Source organism: Dromaius novaehollandiae, chromosome 5 (assembly GCF_036370855.1).
Source record: "Dromaius novaehollandiae isolate bDroNov1 chromosome 5, bDroNov1.hap1, whole genome shotgun sequence".
In the NCBI taxonomy this organism is placed as follows: Eukaryota; Metazoa; Chordata; class Aves; order Casuariiformes; family Dromaiidae; genus Dromaius; species Dromaius novaehollandiae.
Window position 1 is genome coordinate 43397860 of NC_088102.1, and position 14530 is coordinate 43412389.

Below are 14530 nucleotides of genomic sequence, written 5' to 3' on the forward strand. Positions count from 1 at the left end.
GTTAGCTCTACAAAGTTGCAATGCTCCAAGGTTGGGGAGGAGGGAAGAAGTAGATGACATCCCACCTCACTGTCAGTTCCCTAAAATGACACAGTTGAGAGCTTGATGAGCACCACTGCTAGGCACTAGGGTTAGGGAGGCAACATAGTGCTGGCAAAATCTGACCACTCTTTCCAGTAAAAGGGCAGGCAGCTGAACTCAGCAGCATTGTAAAATCACAGGCTCAGCTGGCATCACAAAAGCTCAGCATCTTTGTTTTTGATGAGTTTGTTTTCCAGTAGTTTAAGACAACATTAAAGTACAATTGTTGAATAGTTTAGTTCCATATGTTTTATAATCTTAGTCTAATCAAAACATGGACATCCTCCACAGTGTCCTTATTGAAGAGTATTAAAAAAATATTAAATATACCTTTCATATAAAAGACTCATGACAAAGCAAGACACAGATGTCTTATACTATCATTTTCCTCTTGCACAGAATTAAGTAATAGTTTAAGAGCCAAGCGGGGACAATGCTTATCTTTTCTAAAGTTATCAGAACATACATACATGCATTCAAAAAGCAGTAGGCAAGCTAATCAATAAGGAAAACCAATCAGTTACAGAAAAAGGAGATGAATAATACTAGAGATGTGAGCAAAATCAGTACTGTACTACAGAGGTAGTTACACATAGTGCATGAAAGTGATATAACCACTGATATATACAAAACCAAGATATATACAAACCATTTATTTTTTCACCCATTTTATAAAAAATTGTTTGAACATGACATTTCAGCATATTTGATGTGACAGAAGAGTAAAATAATTATTTCTCACACTTCTAGCTATGAGATTACAATTGCTAAATTACCTTTCCAATCACTGCTTCATCCATAATAAATCAAGATAGGTTTTTGTCTACTTTTTTTTCCTCCTAACAGTAATACAAGCTTCAAAATCTGAGATACTAAGTGTGCTTCAGTAATACTTTTCAGCATTACAGAGAACAATAAAGCAGAATAATTGTTATATTAACATCTGCTATTCAACATGGGAAAGAACAAAATCTTAACTGTTCACAAAGCATCCAGCTGGTAACCTGAAAAATCACTTTTTAATTGTGACTTTTTAAAAGTTATATTTTAAAATTATGCTATGCCATAAGCTTTGTAGTTTCCCAAAGAATTTGAATTTTTTTTTATTCTCCTGGAGATTCCCTGCTACTCCATAGTTATACAATTAGAAACGCTGAAAAATTGGTCTAACAGTTGTTAGAAGATTTAAGGATTGGTTTGGGGAGAGGGGCAAGCAGGTATCTACAACTGCTTTAATTACCAGAAGAACATTTTGAAGCTTGCAATCCAAAGAACACATTCTAGTGAGTAAGGAATGCACTCTGGTGGGGGAAGCCTGACTTAAGTTACAAGGAGGCTCTCTGAGGTTTTTTTTTTTCCCACTTACGTTTTCTCCTTTAACATCTTTTAGTTCAACAGACTTACTGAATCTACTTGTTGAAGATGCCTTTGTTCAAAGTCGAGAATATCCAGTCAATTCAAAAGTTAAATGAAAATATTATTAAGCAGCTGAAGGTAATTTTAAGCTCCTAGAAGAGTCAATCACTAAAACATTATGCTCAGACCTATTATGAGGTCTTATTGAAAGCCCTTTGAATTCCACTGCTAATAGCAACCTGACACATACTCTAATGCACAGATAGCACAAATATTTACATGAGAGGAACAGTATTTACAGTGAGCTCTTAGGTATTTCTGAATTTTCCTAAGCCACAGTTAGTCCTCTACGGTTTCCGAGAGCCTGAGCCTTTTTCTTTTTTCTCTCCTGCTCGTGCTTCTCACGCCTTTCTTCCCTGAAGGGGAAGAGAAAAATAGTCAGATTGGAGGTCTAAGTTGAGATGCAAACAACCAAAAGGAATCTTAAGTTAATCAAGGCTTAGCATACATTTAACCAAACTTAACATACATTTTACCAATGTGCTACATTAGCTATGGGCAGCAAGCAGTTCCATTTTAGATCGACTCCAAACTTCCAGACAAATATTTTCCATTAGAGATACAGATCTAACATTGAAAGTAAGAGCCTGTCAGTGTTCACAGCTGCTTTCTGAGATTAAGATAAATGTCCAAGTGCTAGGATTAATAACTTCATAGAATAAAAGTCTGTATCTGATTCATAGCTTCCTTCCATCTTTCTGGCTTTCCTGATACTAGGTGACTATTGGAGGCAAAAATTGCTTTAATATAACAGTATTCTTTCCTGAACTATGTATTTAAAAATATGTATGAGTTATCATGTTAGCTTTTTATGAGTAATGTTATTTAAAATAATGTTGTACTAACCTTGTCTGGAGATGTGGCTGCTTGTAATCTTTCTTGTATGAAGAGACGTTGCTGTTCACAGGCTTATTTAGGACAGTATTTTCTTTAAGTTCTCCCCAAGGTTTTAGTCTTCCTATAATTTTGAGGCAAAAAGGCCAGTGAATTAGTATAGTTCAGTGCTTAACTTTCTTATCCTGAATATTACACTAACTAGCTTGTTTTGCTGGTTGCCTTTGAGGTTAAATGTGAGCATCTTCAGCAGTATTATCAGTTTCATCAGTCCATATCTGGTGAGTAGTTTTCTGGAAAACAGCCTTTACACAAAGAGCACATCACTGCTTTGCTTCTCCAACAATATTGCACTTTTCTTTATAGAATAAGGCTTACTAAAAAACCTTCTTATTCCCTGTGTGTACATATGTTCAGAGAAAGACAAAGATGTTCATTCATATACTTATATGAGTAAAGGTGATAAGGGCATATTCTTTGGTAGTATATGCTTTGCAAAGCCTCCCTATTTACAAATTTAATATCAATGCACAAACCAGGAAGTTTGCAAACACTGTGTGGGAATGCAGCGTTAATCAGGTATGCAAGAAGACTGAGCAACTTTGTTACATCATGGTTTGTATCAATGTCTTATAAGCACTTTACTCTGTGGGATATACTGAAAGCAAATGGCACAAGATCACAGTACCTTTATGGGGCTGATATCGAAGTGGCCTTGAGAGACTGGCTTTGAGGTCAAATGTCTTCTTTGTGCTTGTGGGTTCTGCAGTATGAGCTGAAAACTTGAAGGGGGTGATAACTACAAAAAGCATAAAGACATCGTATTTAATAAAAAAAGCAAGATCATCCTTGTACATAGCTAGTTGGAAAGTGCCCAAGAAGACTACCTTACAACTATCAAAACCCAAAAGGCCATAAAACACTACCTTCAGCTACCTTTGAAGGCAGAATTCCACAAATACCATGTATTTGAAATGAGGAGTTTTCAGATCTAGAGGAAGCAAGAGGTGCAGAGTAGCATCCTTTTTGCTTTGATTTTAAGTAGAGTGCCCTGGCAAGCAGCAGATCTGCTACACCTCAAATTGGATGCAGTGATTCTTAGTTTATGCCTAAGTTGTAGGAACAGTTGTGTAAACCACATTATGTATATCTTTTGCTACAGAAATGGACTATAAGTTGCATAATTTTATGCTGAAATATAAGGCGTCATTTATACATATTAGTTCTTCAGTCAAGTGGTTCTCAAGGCATCTTAAACCATAACCTCAGACAACATTTGGAAAGCAAGTTTCTGTAAATATTGTCCTCATCTTCAAGAAGAAAGGGAAATGGCAACGGATTCTTCCTGAGCCTATTCATTATTCTTTTGGGATATGAACCATTACTTTTATAAAAAAAGAATTAGGGTGCCAAGGTACAACTTTGTAATATGACTAGGAATAGCGCATATTGCCCCATGTAGTTTTTCCTCATCCTTAGGAACAAGTTGTTTGTCTCCATAGTCTCTGCACTCTTATTTGGTAACCCAGGTAGATTTTTCACACACACAAACAGTCTTCTGGAACACTTCAGCTTCAGATCTACAGAGGGTCTTTCCCCTTCTCCCTCCCCAAATTTCAATACTCTCAGACAGCAAAGCAAGCCACTCTGGGCTCTTGAGCTGTGCTAATGTACTTCTGATGCTAGAGTGTTAGGTAGCAGAGCTGAGCTGACGCAGAGATTATTAGTAACGGGAAGATTTCTGCTTTTTCTTAAAGCTCGGGTTTTGAATCACAAGCCAGCTAAGGTTGCCGAGGGTGATGATACCAGGTTGTCCTAAGACACAGCTAGATGCTTGGTGCATATCCCTTTTCTGCAAGAAGACAGATGAGACCCCTGAGAAGGCATCAGGAATCCCTCTCACAGAGGGGAGAAGGATCTCCCTCTATCTGTTCCACAAAGCTTTTGCTATGTAGTCCATAAAGGTCCAGAAAGGTTTTTATCCCTCCCATCCTATATTAGTCGCTTCTGCAGGCAGCTAAGGCATTTCAAAATCTTCACAATTATTGTACCCTTAGTTCTTAGTACCTAAGCATTTTAGTTAAAAGACACAGGAAACTAAAAGAAGCTACTGCAGCTTCTAAAGAATCAGTCATGAATTAGAGAATTAAATTAAAATGTGGACTACATGAAATTAGGATATGGAAGATTTATATTAGTATTCAGTAAGAAAAAAGTCTTGATTTGAAAAGTCCAGTTATTTACCATCCACTTTTCCCTTTGATGCAGTCAGATCATTACTTCTTTCATTTCCCTTGCTGTTTTTCCTACTTATGACTTTGCTGCTCTTCTGGCTATCAGGTGTGCAGACCTCCTCCAAGTATGGAGACATTCTGGATGGAGTCTTAGTAAGAGAGCGCTTGTGCTCATTATCTCTCGTGGCTTCTGAGAATCTGAAAATTATTAGAAATATGTTGACAAAATTAGTTACCTATGTGGAATGCAAGTGATGCAACACTTGGTCCTTTTGCATTCTGTCACATTTTACAAGTACAAAGTTATTGCATACAAGATGTTCACAACTAATGCAGCAGCCACACTAAAAATACCTTTGCTGACAATTTTCATCTTACGATCCATCATTATCTGCAACAACTACTGTTAAGATTTATAGGAAGCTGACTTTCTTGATATTTTGGAGAACAAACATATTTAAATGCAGTAAGCTGGGAAATTTCTTCCCCAAGAGATGTGGTTTACTTTACATTTGGATTCTGTAGTAAAGCATTATAAAAAAGTAATATTTCCTTTAAAATAATTTGTATTTTCAAAGTCAGAAGAAAAGCTAAAAGAAAAAGTAGCAGCTAGCTGAACTTCACAACTCATCAAGAATAAGCTGAAAGCTGCAAGGTATGGAAAGACAGGGAGTAAATATCGAAGAAAGCTGTTTTGAAGGCTAGAAAGTTTATGGCTAAGTGCAGCTTGAAAGATCTAGCTCAGCACATCTTTGTACAGATGGACTAGAAGTCTTGTTGTTTTCTGTTTTACGTATTGCCAAAGAATCAAATAGGGCTGCAGTGAAGAAAAACATAGTTTAATAGGACACTAAAGGCAGAAAGAATATTATTTTCTTACATTGTCATCTTTATTGACAACTGATACAATGGAATCAAAATAGGATAAATAGTAGGAATCAAAACAGGATAAATAGTAGGAAAGAGCATGGGAATTGGAATTAGTACATTGAAAGCAGAAACAAAGCTAGTAAGAATATGCGCTTGATTTTGCACAGACCAGGTAATCCTTATCTCTGAATAGCAAAAGAACTGGCATGAAAGTTGCAAGCCCCATAACTTTTTTTTTTTTATTTTAATTAAGGGTTGTCAACATTAAAAGTAGTACTATTTGACTTGAGAACCACAGGGGGAAAAAACAAATATTATTCAGGGACATTAAAGAATAGTCCCAACCACCAGAAACTTCTTGGCATGCAAGTGTTTTGAATAGCTCTTAAGAAAATAGAAAGGTTATCAGAAAAATAGATTATAATGCAGCAGATACTTGAGATTAACCCTTTATCTTTAGCAAGGGAGAAGGATCAGGGAGAAGTATGGAAAGTCTTAATTTGGATTTCAGTCACTGTGGAAAGTTAAGTAAATTGAAGAAAATATGGATTAATGCAATAATTGGAAACCAATCAAGAAATAGGAGACAGTGAATTTTGCTGAAAGAAAAGCATCTGGGCAGAAAGGTATTTAGTAATGGAATACAGTAAGGACTGTTCTTTCAATTCCTTAAGTGTTTTTGTTCAAAACATATTAGTTTACTACTAACTTTTAAGAAAAGTTTATTGATAACAAAAATTCAGGAGACATTAATACAGTGGAGAATTAGATTACTGTGCAGGAAGAACAAAGAGTCCATCTTGTTTTAAATGGAAGTTAAATTTAATTTAATAGCATCAAGTATGAGCTCATTCATTTAGGAATTCATCATGACTTTCTGGTGTCAATTTGCTTCCCTTATATTAGTTGATCAAAAGAGCAACTTGGTAACATGGGCCCCTAAGGTAACATATTTGTTAAAAAACCCATGCAAATAAACCATCTTGAGTATACCTATCGAGGTGTATGTAGACTGAAGTAAAAGAAAGCTGTCTTCATTCACAGAGGTTCATTATGAGACTCACCCGAATATAGCATACAATTCTGTGAAGTCATCTCAAAGATGAATTAATTCAAATGTAAAAGACAAGAAAAAGAAGAAAGTCAAGGATGAAAGAGGCAAAATGTAAACAGTCAAGTTTAAACCAGCCATAAAGTTAGGCTGAAGGTTAGAAATCAGAAATAGTCTCATATATTTCAAGTTCGGAACAGAGGTAGTCATTCAAATCACAGTCAGTGTTTACTATTTCATGTATAGTATATATCAAATTGCCAACTGATAGTTTTGCTTCATTCTTTTTACCTGACATTCATTTTGGTTGTTGAGAGGACAGAAGGATTAAATGAAGATTTCCTAGATAAAATACTCCTATTTGCAGTGTTCAAAGAACTGCGTGGTGAGCGTCGGAGGTTGCTAGGAGTACAGGTGGTAGAAAATCTGCCTCTCTCTGGATTTGGGCTGAATAAGAATGTTTTGCCATTGGAATGTTTCTAGGGAAAAGCAAAGCATGAGTTAGCTCATTCCACTAAAAATATATTAGGAAGGCAGCTAAGAGGAAGGAAAAAAATACACACAACAAATCAAAAGCATACAATCTTTTCAGATTTCAAAGAAAAAAGATGCATTTTAAACATAAGAAGTTTATTATTAAAAAGTGATCTGAAAAACACATACCTTAGAATTGTTGTTATGTGGAGTGCCTTTTTCTGATACCCTTAAATGATTAGATTTTTTGGCCAGCACCTGCCAAAAATAATCTTAAGTACATATATATATAAATACACACACACACACACACACACACACACACTGTGTCTGTCATAAAAAAAGAAAAGTGCAACATTGAGGAGTGTTAGGATTTTGATGCATTGACATTAATTCTTGTTCCAGTATTTCTGACTCTGTTCAAGTCTGCTACACACTGAAAGAGTCCCTACTTTCAGTTCTCACATATACAAGTACAAAATACAAGAACTGGCAATCAGGGCCACCAAAAATAACATAAAATGCCTATAAATTAAGGGAGAGTTGCATGCAGTCATTGGACTAAGGTTCCTTTTTATGCCTTGAAGAAGAATAGTCTTTAACTCTTGCTTTTTGAAGAATAATTCATCTGCAGTAATTCAGTCATAAATAAAAGTTTCAGAAGATACTACACAAAGTAATTATGACACAAATAGTTAAAACTTATTAATGCCACTTTCGAGTAAAATATAACTATATATTAAAAAATATAGTTAATAAAACTATACAAGTTATGTAAATGTTTATATAAGGCACATATAAATAACGATGTATAACGAGTTATGTAGGACTCCAGCAGAATGCTATGATCAGTGAAATTGCATGTACACATGAAGAACTATTTAGAGCTCTAAAGTGTTTCTGCAGGACTTTGAGAGAGCGCCTTTGTGGAGATAAATGAACTTTGACTCTGAGTTTTAAAAGACCGTGTGAACAGTGGATGTTTTCCCATGTCAGAACTTACCTTGACTTCATTGAGAGAACTGCTGCAGTTTTCAATGATCTTTTTTTTCCTCTCAATGTAGTCAGCAATAGACTCCATTTTCTTGAAGTGAGCCTCATGTAACTTTTTGAAGTCTAAGAAGTTCCAAAAATAGGAAGAGTTACATATCTGATAAGATCTTAAGAAAAATTACTATTAAATAGAACAGAAGAAGCTTGCAACACCTATCACTAGGGGCTAGGAGAAAATATAATGCCACCTTTAATGAAAGGCTGTGTATCCACACGCAATGAAACACAAAATGAAATAGCATCTACTTCACCAACTATTTAGCCAGCTATGTGATGCATGTTCTGCAGAATTCTCTATTTAAAGAGAGAGAAAGAGAGAGAGAAAAAAAAGAGAGAAAGAGAGAGAAAAAAATTCCTTTATCTTGTGATCCAAAAACTTTAAATGCATGTCTGTATTTTACAGTGATCAAAATGAGCAAATATATGGTAATGCAGCACAAGAGAAGTATTTACAAAGTGAAAGCTAAACAAGTAGGAATCACAGCACATCTTGCTGCTCTTTGTTTTTTTGGCCACTGTGAATACAAGTAGTATATCCAGAACACATCAAAACTCTCAATAAACCACTTTTAGATTAGGTACTTAAGTCATTTACTACAATAAATACACAAGAAACAATTAGAAAATAAACCTCCCAGTGTAACCTTCTAGAACCTTTCTTTTTTTCTTTATAATTTAAAGAGAGGCTGTTCTCTTTTTCAAGTGAAAAAGAGAAGTTTGATTCATAAAAATTGTAGGGCAAGTCTCCTTTCATACACAGACAATACATCTATAAATAGAGATGGTAGGTATCTTACTTGGCGTGGTAGCTTTCATTCCTCTTTTCCCAGACTTAGATCCACGGCCTACATATAAAGGGATCTTCCCTCCTGCGGAATGAGCTAGAAGAGCATCACCTGGGGCAGCGAGATTAGGAAGGTGGTTAGAACTATGGGGCATTAATTTAGCATCATTAAAGTCTGTTTTGTAAAGCTAATTAAACCTCAAGATATGCTTTGGAGCATATGCTTCTAATCTCCTCAAAGTACCTCTTTGCTATGAGAAATAAAAAGTCAGCTAGAATGAATTTGTCCTTAGTCTCTAAAAGCCTTTTAAATGGTGTATGTCAGTAATGACACGTCCTGGTGAACTACAAGCCCAACATGAATCTCAAAGTCAAGCTAGGTTATTTTGTTTTGAATTATTGCTTCCTGTATTTTATATGGAAATTCAGCAAGAAAATTTTGCTTGTTAAAACTTAAAAATCACTAGCTTATTAAGCAGATAAAGACCTTCTGTGAATTTAAAGTTTTGATACCTGATAGAATGAACACTCTTTGGCAAACTTTTCGGCCACTGACTTACCTATACACAGAGCATGAGTTCTTTTTATAATTTCTGCTCTCAGGTAAGCTTTTTTTTAAATTTTGTCTCTACCTGTGTTTTTAGTATGGTATTAAATTTATGTTATTTTAGTTCTTCATTAATTATATTTCATTTAAAAAAAAAAAAAGAAATCAACTACAGTTTTCAGGTTGAGTTCAGGAAGTAGGAAAAGAAAAAAAAAAAAAAAGAAAAAAAAAAGAAAAAAAAAAAAGAAGCCTGAGGAAGAAAGTTCTCCATTTCTTGCCTCTTTCCAAAGAGGACAAGTAGCATATCAGTGGTATCCCTAAAGGCGCTGATCCTAAACAAGGTTCAAGATTCAAATACACTTGGATCTTTGAGAACTCCTTCACTAAAAAAAAAATCAAACAAGACCACACTTCTCAAGTCAAAGCCAGCAGAACCACTATACTGCAAATTATGTGGACTTTTTTTACAATACATTAAGCAAACAAGTACACAAGCCCAAATTACACAGATTCTTTTTGGGTATCCCCAGTAAAGTACAATTGGTCTATCAGATCAGCAGACATTCCACAAAATCTCTGTGGGCACAATCAGATGCACTTTTTTGTTAATTTAAGTAGTATGAATGACTAAACTTACTCTTTTGGAGTAAGTTTTTACTTACATTCCACTCCACTTCTTTTAGTGGAAATCTTCTCTGGTTGCTCTTTCTGCCCCATACCCATGCCTGAATTCTCAATAGCTCTCTTTTTAGTTACTGGTTCATCATTTTGGAATACTTTCTGACCCTTTTCATGCTGGGGCATTTCATTTTCTTTCATTTCTGAATGCTCCTGTGGTTTAAACATACGTTGGTTAGGCAGATTATTCCAACTGCATATCAGGACAGACTTCTCACTCTGAGGACAGTCAGTCAGTGGAACAGGCTGCCCACAGGGGCTACGCAGCCTCCAGCCTTGCGGTTTTCCAAGACCAGAATAGATAAGGCCCTGAGCAACACGGTCTGACCTCGTAGCTGACCCTGCTTTGAGCAGGTTGAACAAGAGACTTTCTGAAATCCAACCTGAATTATCCTATGATCCTATCAACCCACACAGCTATAGCATTTTAAAATAAAATTGATTTTGTTGCCAAAACATAAATTCACTGGCCATGTTACTTTGTGCTACTGTAGCTGTGATTACTGTAGGCTTTTGCTTATTCAAACATCCCAAGAAAGACTCTACCACCTAAAAATGATTTATCTTCTTCTCATGTCCCTCCTCATTTCATACAGTTCTGTCTTAATTCTCCCACTACTTGCATGTCATTTTAGGGGTGGTAGTGGGGAATCTTACCTCCCCATGAAAACCACCCCTCTCTCAGTCGTACAACCCATACTTAAAAAAAAACAGAAATAACCACTACCCCTCCCACACACACCCCAAACAACCACACCAATACACCCACCATACACTTTGAAATTGAGAGGAATGGGAAACCTCCAGTCCACTCGAGCAATTAATCTGCCTTGTTGCTGGTCTTTATACATATTTCTTCACAAAATAATCTGAGAGTTACTTTTTAAATAGAAAAAGGAACTCATATTAAAAAAAGGTAATCATGGAGTTTCTGTGAACTTTTACTACATAGGAAAGTGAAAGCAAACTGATTTTAGGTAAGTTCTGAAACTAGTCTAACATTTAGGGGAATACTATATGATGAACTAGTAGATATATTCTCATAATATATTTAGAATGATACATTCCTTAGAGAAATTAAACTTCTTTTTTCAACTAATATTCTCCACCCCACCCCTCCAGCTGAAAACTTACAGAAAGAAGAAGTTATCTGTTGATTTTGGAGTTGCACATAGTCAAACTAGACAAAGAAAGTGCTATAAAGCACAGAGAACCAATAATACTAGTAGGTCTGCATACCAAAAAGCGAATGTTATTTGTTAAATAGTGGTAAAATTAACCAAAACTCTGTTTAACTTATGCTTCATTACCGGGGGGGGGGGGGGGGGGGGGGTGCAGGGCAGACACACAAATCCAAGCAACATAAATCACCTCTTTCTCAGCAGAAAGCCCTGTATTGTCTTCACTGCTATTAGTTTCCTCATTGGAATTGCTCTTTTTTCTGGTTGCTTTCTTTTCTTTTCCACGTCTTTTTGTGATAAAACACACTGGATCAGGCGTAAGTTCCTCCTGACTGTTCAGTTCATCTGATTCAACAGAAGCAGATGTGCTTTTTTCAGAGTCCTGTACCAGATAAATACTATGATGTGGGACATATTTGATATATACATATATCAGGTATTACAAAGAGACAGCTTCAGCATTATTATTGGAAAAGGCATGCTGTTTAGTAGCACAAGAATTAATGGGTGATATCTAGGTTTCCTTAAATACTAAAGCTGAATTTTGGAAAACTTGGATAGAAAACCTAAAGTTGTTTCACTATATGCATAATATTCTATGAATGCATTAAAAAGGCCTAATACTTGATATTTGAAACTTGACTTGCATGATGCTGTGATCCTCCAAATTTTTATATTTCTATGGAATGATCTTTATTAAAAAAAAAAAAAGAGAGAGAGAGAGAGAGAGAGAGAGAGACAGACAGACAGACAGACAGAGACAACAAAAACATTCTTCCACACTTTTCATACAAGACTGTAATCAGATGTTGGACAAATATATAACATATTCATGTTGTTACTTAAGCATGTGTCAGAGCTTGGTAAAACTAAAAATAAACTGACAAGGATTACAGAAGGATTACTCCCCATGTTTTAGAAGCAGATTATAAAGGAAACATTTAAAATCTATGATGTTTTAAACAGATTCTAGTTTACTCTCTATCAAAGCTGAAGAAACATTGCCACACACAATGAAATGATGCAACTTACAAAAGAGGAAGCTTTAGAAAAAAAATAAGAAAGCAACATACTAAGAGATAATTAAAGGAAACATCTCAGTTGTATCTCTTTTGTTATAACATCAGTAAGTAAATTGTAGCAGATAAAAGATACTTTGAGATGAATATCTAGTTCCTTTCATCTAGGCATTTTTACATTTAGTACTGACTAGCATTTGGAGCTGAACAGACAAGAATTAAGATTTGGTCAATGGAAATTGAAGTGTTAGTGTTCACAGAGGATAATTTTGTGCTTACACTGTAAAACTCATTGCTATCTTTGACAGTGGGAGACAAATCAGCCTTCAGTCATACATGGGACCACTTTAAAACCAATACCAACACATCTCTTTCAATTGATATGCAAGTACATTAAACTAAAGGCACTATCAAAAAAACAGTATTTTTATTACAGTTTGCACCATGTTAAATACAATCCTCCTTACATGCCATACTTTACTAGTTACAAGGGCAGATATATCTTTCTTAAAAAGCAGAGCTAGTTTCTTATTATTACCATATTATCATTTTCTTGTTTTGTTCCATGAAAGTGTTGCTTCAGTGCTTTCAACAATTTGTCTGCCTGCAGAGAAATCAAAACATATGAACTAAAGATTGCATTAAGTGATCAGAGACCTGCACAAACCCAGACAGCAGCCTAAAATCAGACCAAGCCAGCAAAGTATTTGCTGAATCCAATAAAACAGAACTCTTAAAGCATGTCTGGAGCCTCCTTAAAGTCAGTTGAATTTGAGAAAATACTTATGGCCCAGGCTAAGTATGTAGCATATGCTTCACAGAAGCACAAAGATTTCCCTGACTAGGTTTCTTCTGGTCTATTTTCCACAAAGTTTGATTGTTCTAGGATAAAAGAGACTATTTTAGCAGCCTAACCGAACCCAAATAAAATAGCACCTGATTTCTGCAGTAACTTTTTCCTGTTTCACACAATACTACATGCAAAGCAATCTTCTCATCCCTTCTGTATGTTCACATAGAATAATAATAGAAAGTTACACCATCGATGTTTTAAGCTTTGAGTAATAGACTCCAAAATACTTAACTGGAAAGGTCAGCATAAAATCAAATCTGAACTAGAAGCTAAGCACAAACTAGAAGTTAGGTACAAAGTAACCCAGAACCAAAGCCCCAAGCAGAAATCTCAGCCCTGTGAAGACAATTAATCCTTGGTTCAAATTTCCACTTAAGTGGCGGATTTGGGGTATTTTTGTTTCTTTGTTTTTAAAGGCTGTATGTCTTCTTGGACTGGTAGCACAGGCCTGACTTCTGCCGAGGGAGTTACCAGCAGTGCCTGCCGAGATCAGGCCAGGCTGGGTAGCTGTCACATGCCTGTGGGACCCCAGACAAAGCAGACGGGCATATGCTTTAATCCTTTGTTCTTAATTCCTATCGGTAAGTCAACAAATCCACTCTCGTCCCTTAAGACCGCCCATGGTTACCGTTCTTGGTAACGCCAGTCCCAGCAGGTACAGGCAGTAGCGGGAGGGCAGCCTGACCCGCCGGCACGCTGCGGCCGCCGCGGGGCTCAACACGCCCGGGGAGGCGCGCTGAGGCCGTAGGTGCGGCAGCCCTGTGCCGCCCGGGCTGGGCGCCCCTAGGAAGAGGGAGCCTGGCGCTGTCGGCTTTTCCTGCCGGCTTACACCCGCTCCCGAAGGCGGCAGGGAGCGCTCCGGCACACAACTACCCAGCTGACAGCTCCGTGCCGCCGGCCCGGCTGCGCCTCCAACGCGCCCTGCGAACCCCCGAGGGGGCGAGGCCCTTCTCGTCGCGGCAGCCAAAGGCAGAACAACGACCGCAGGGCCGCCCTCCCCACACGACGCCCGCCCCCCACCTCCGCGGCTCGTATCCCCCACTCCCCCGGCGCCGCGTCAGGGCTCCCGGCCGAGCGGAGGGGCAGCTGCGGAGCCCAGCCTGCCCGCCAGAGCGCGGGCGGCGCAGACCGGGTAGCCCACAGCTCCCACCGGCCTCTCGCTCGGCCCCGCACCGCCGCCGCCCGCCCTCTCGCCGCGCCTCACCCGGAGGTTGGCCTTCAGGCCGGCGGCCTTCGCCATGCGCTGGAGCTCGATGTACTTCAGCGAGTCCAGCTGCTGCAGCGAAGAGAGCGCCATAGCGGCACGATCACCGCCGCCCGCACCAACCGCCGCGTTTCGAATCTCGCGCTCAACTGACACGGCGCGTTGCCCCGCCCCCACCATTCGAACTGGCCCGCCGCGCCCTTCCACTGGCTGACCTTGGCGAAGGGGACGGGCCTGGGGGCAGAGCAACC

General features: G+C 37.9%; 1 protein-coding gene across 1 annotated transcript; it reads right to left on the minus strand.

Moving 5' to 3' along the window:
• Positions 1-719: 719 nt before the first annotated feature.
• NUSAP1 (nucleolar and spindle associated protein 1) lies at positions 720-14458 on the minus strand. The gene is made up of 12 exons (XM_026095850.2): positions 14280-14458; positions 12761-12826; positions 11394-11585; positions 10007-10175; positions 8811-8909; positions 7964-8076; positions 7150-7218; positions 6778-6965; positions 4576-4763; positions 3020-3130; positions 2344-2455; positions 720-1853 (listed from the first exon to the last, which is right to left on the minus strand). Exons 1-12 carry the CDS (start codon positions 14370-14372, stop codon positions 1766-1768), a joined length of 1488 nt encoding a protein of 495 aa, XP_025951635.2. The 5' UTR covers positions 14373-14458; the 3' UTR covers positions 720-1765.
• Between the last annotated feature and the right edge of the window lie 72 nt (positions 14459-14530).

Bases quoted from the DNA above. Each gene is read 5' to 3' on its own strand.
- NUSAP1 (XM_026095850.2), bottom strand. From the start codon at position 14,372: ATGGCGCTCTCTTCGCTGCAGCAGCTGGACTCGCTGAAGTACATCGAG. The intron at 8,910-10,006 runs GTAAGTAAAAAC...TCGCTGCCCCAG, and splicing joins TAAAAGAAGTGGAGTGGAAT to GTGATGCTCTTCTAGCTCAT. The intron at 2,456-3,019 runs GTACTGTGATCT...TCAAAATTATAG, and splicing joins TCGATATCAGCCCCATAAAG to GAAGACTAAAACCTTGGGGA.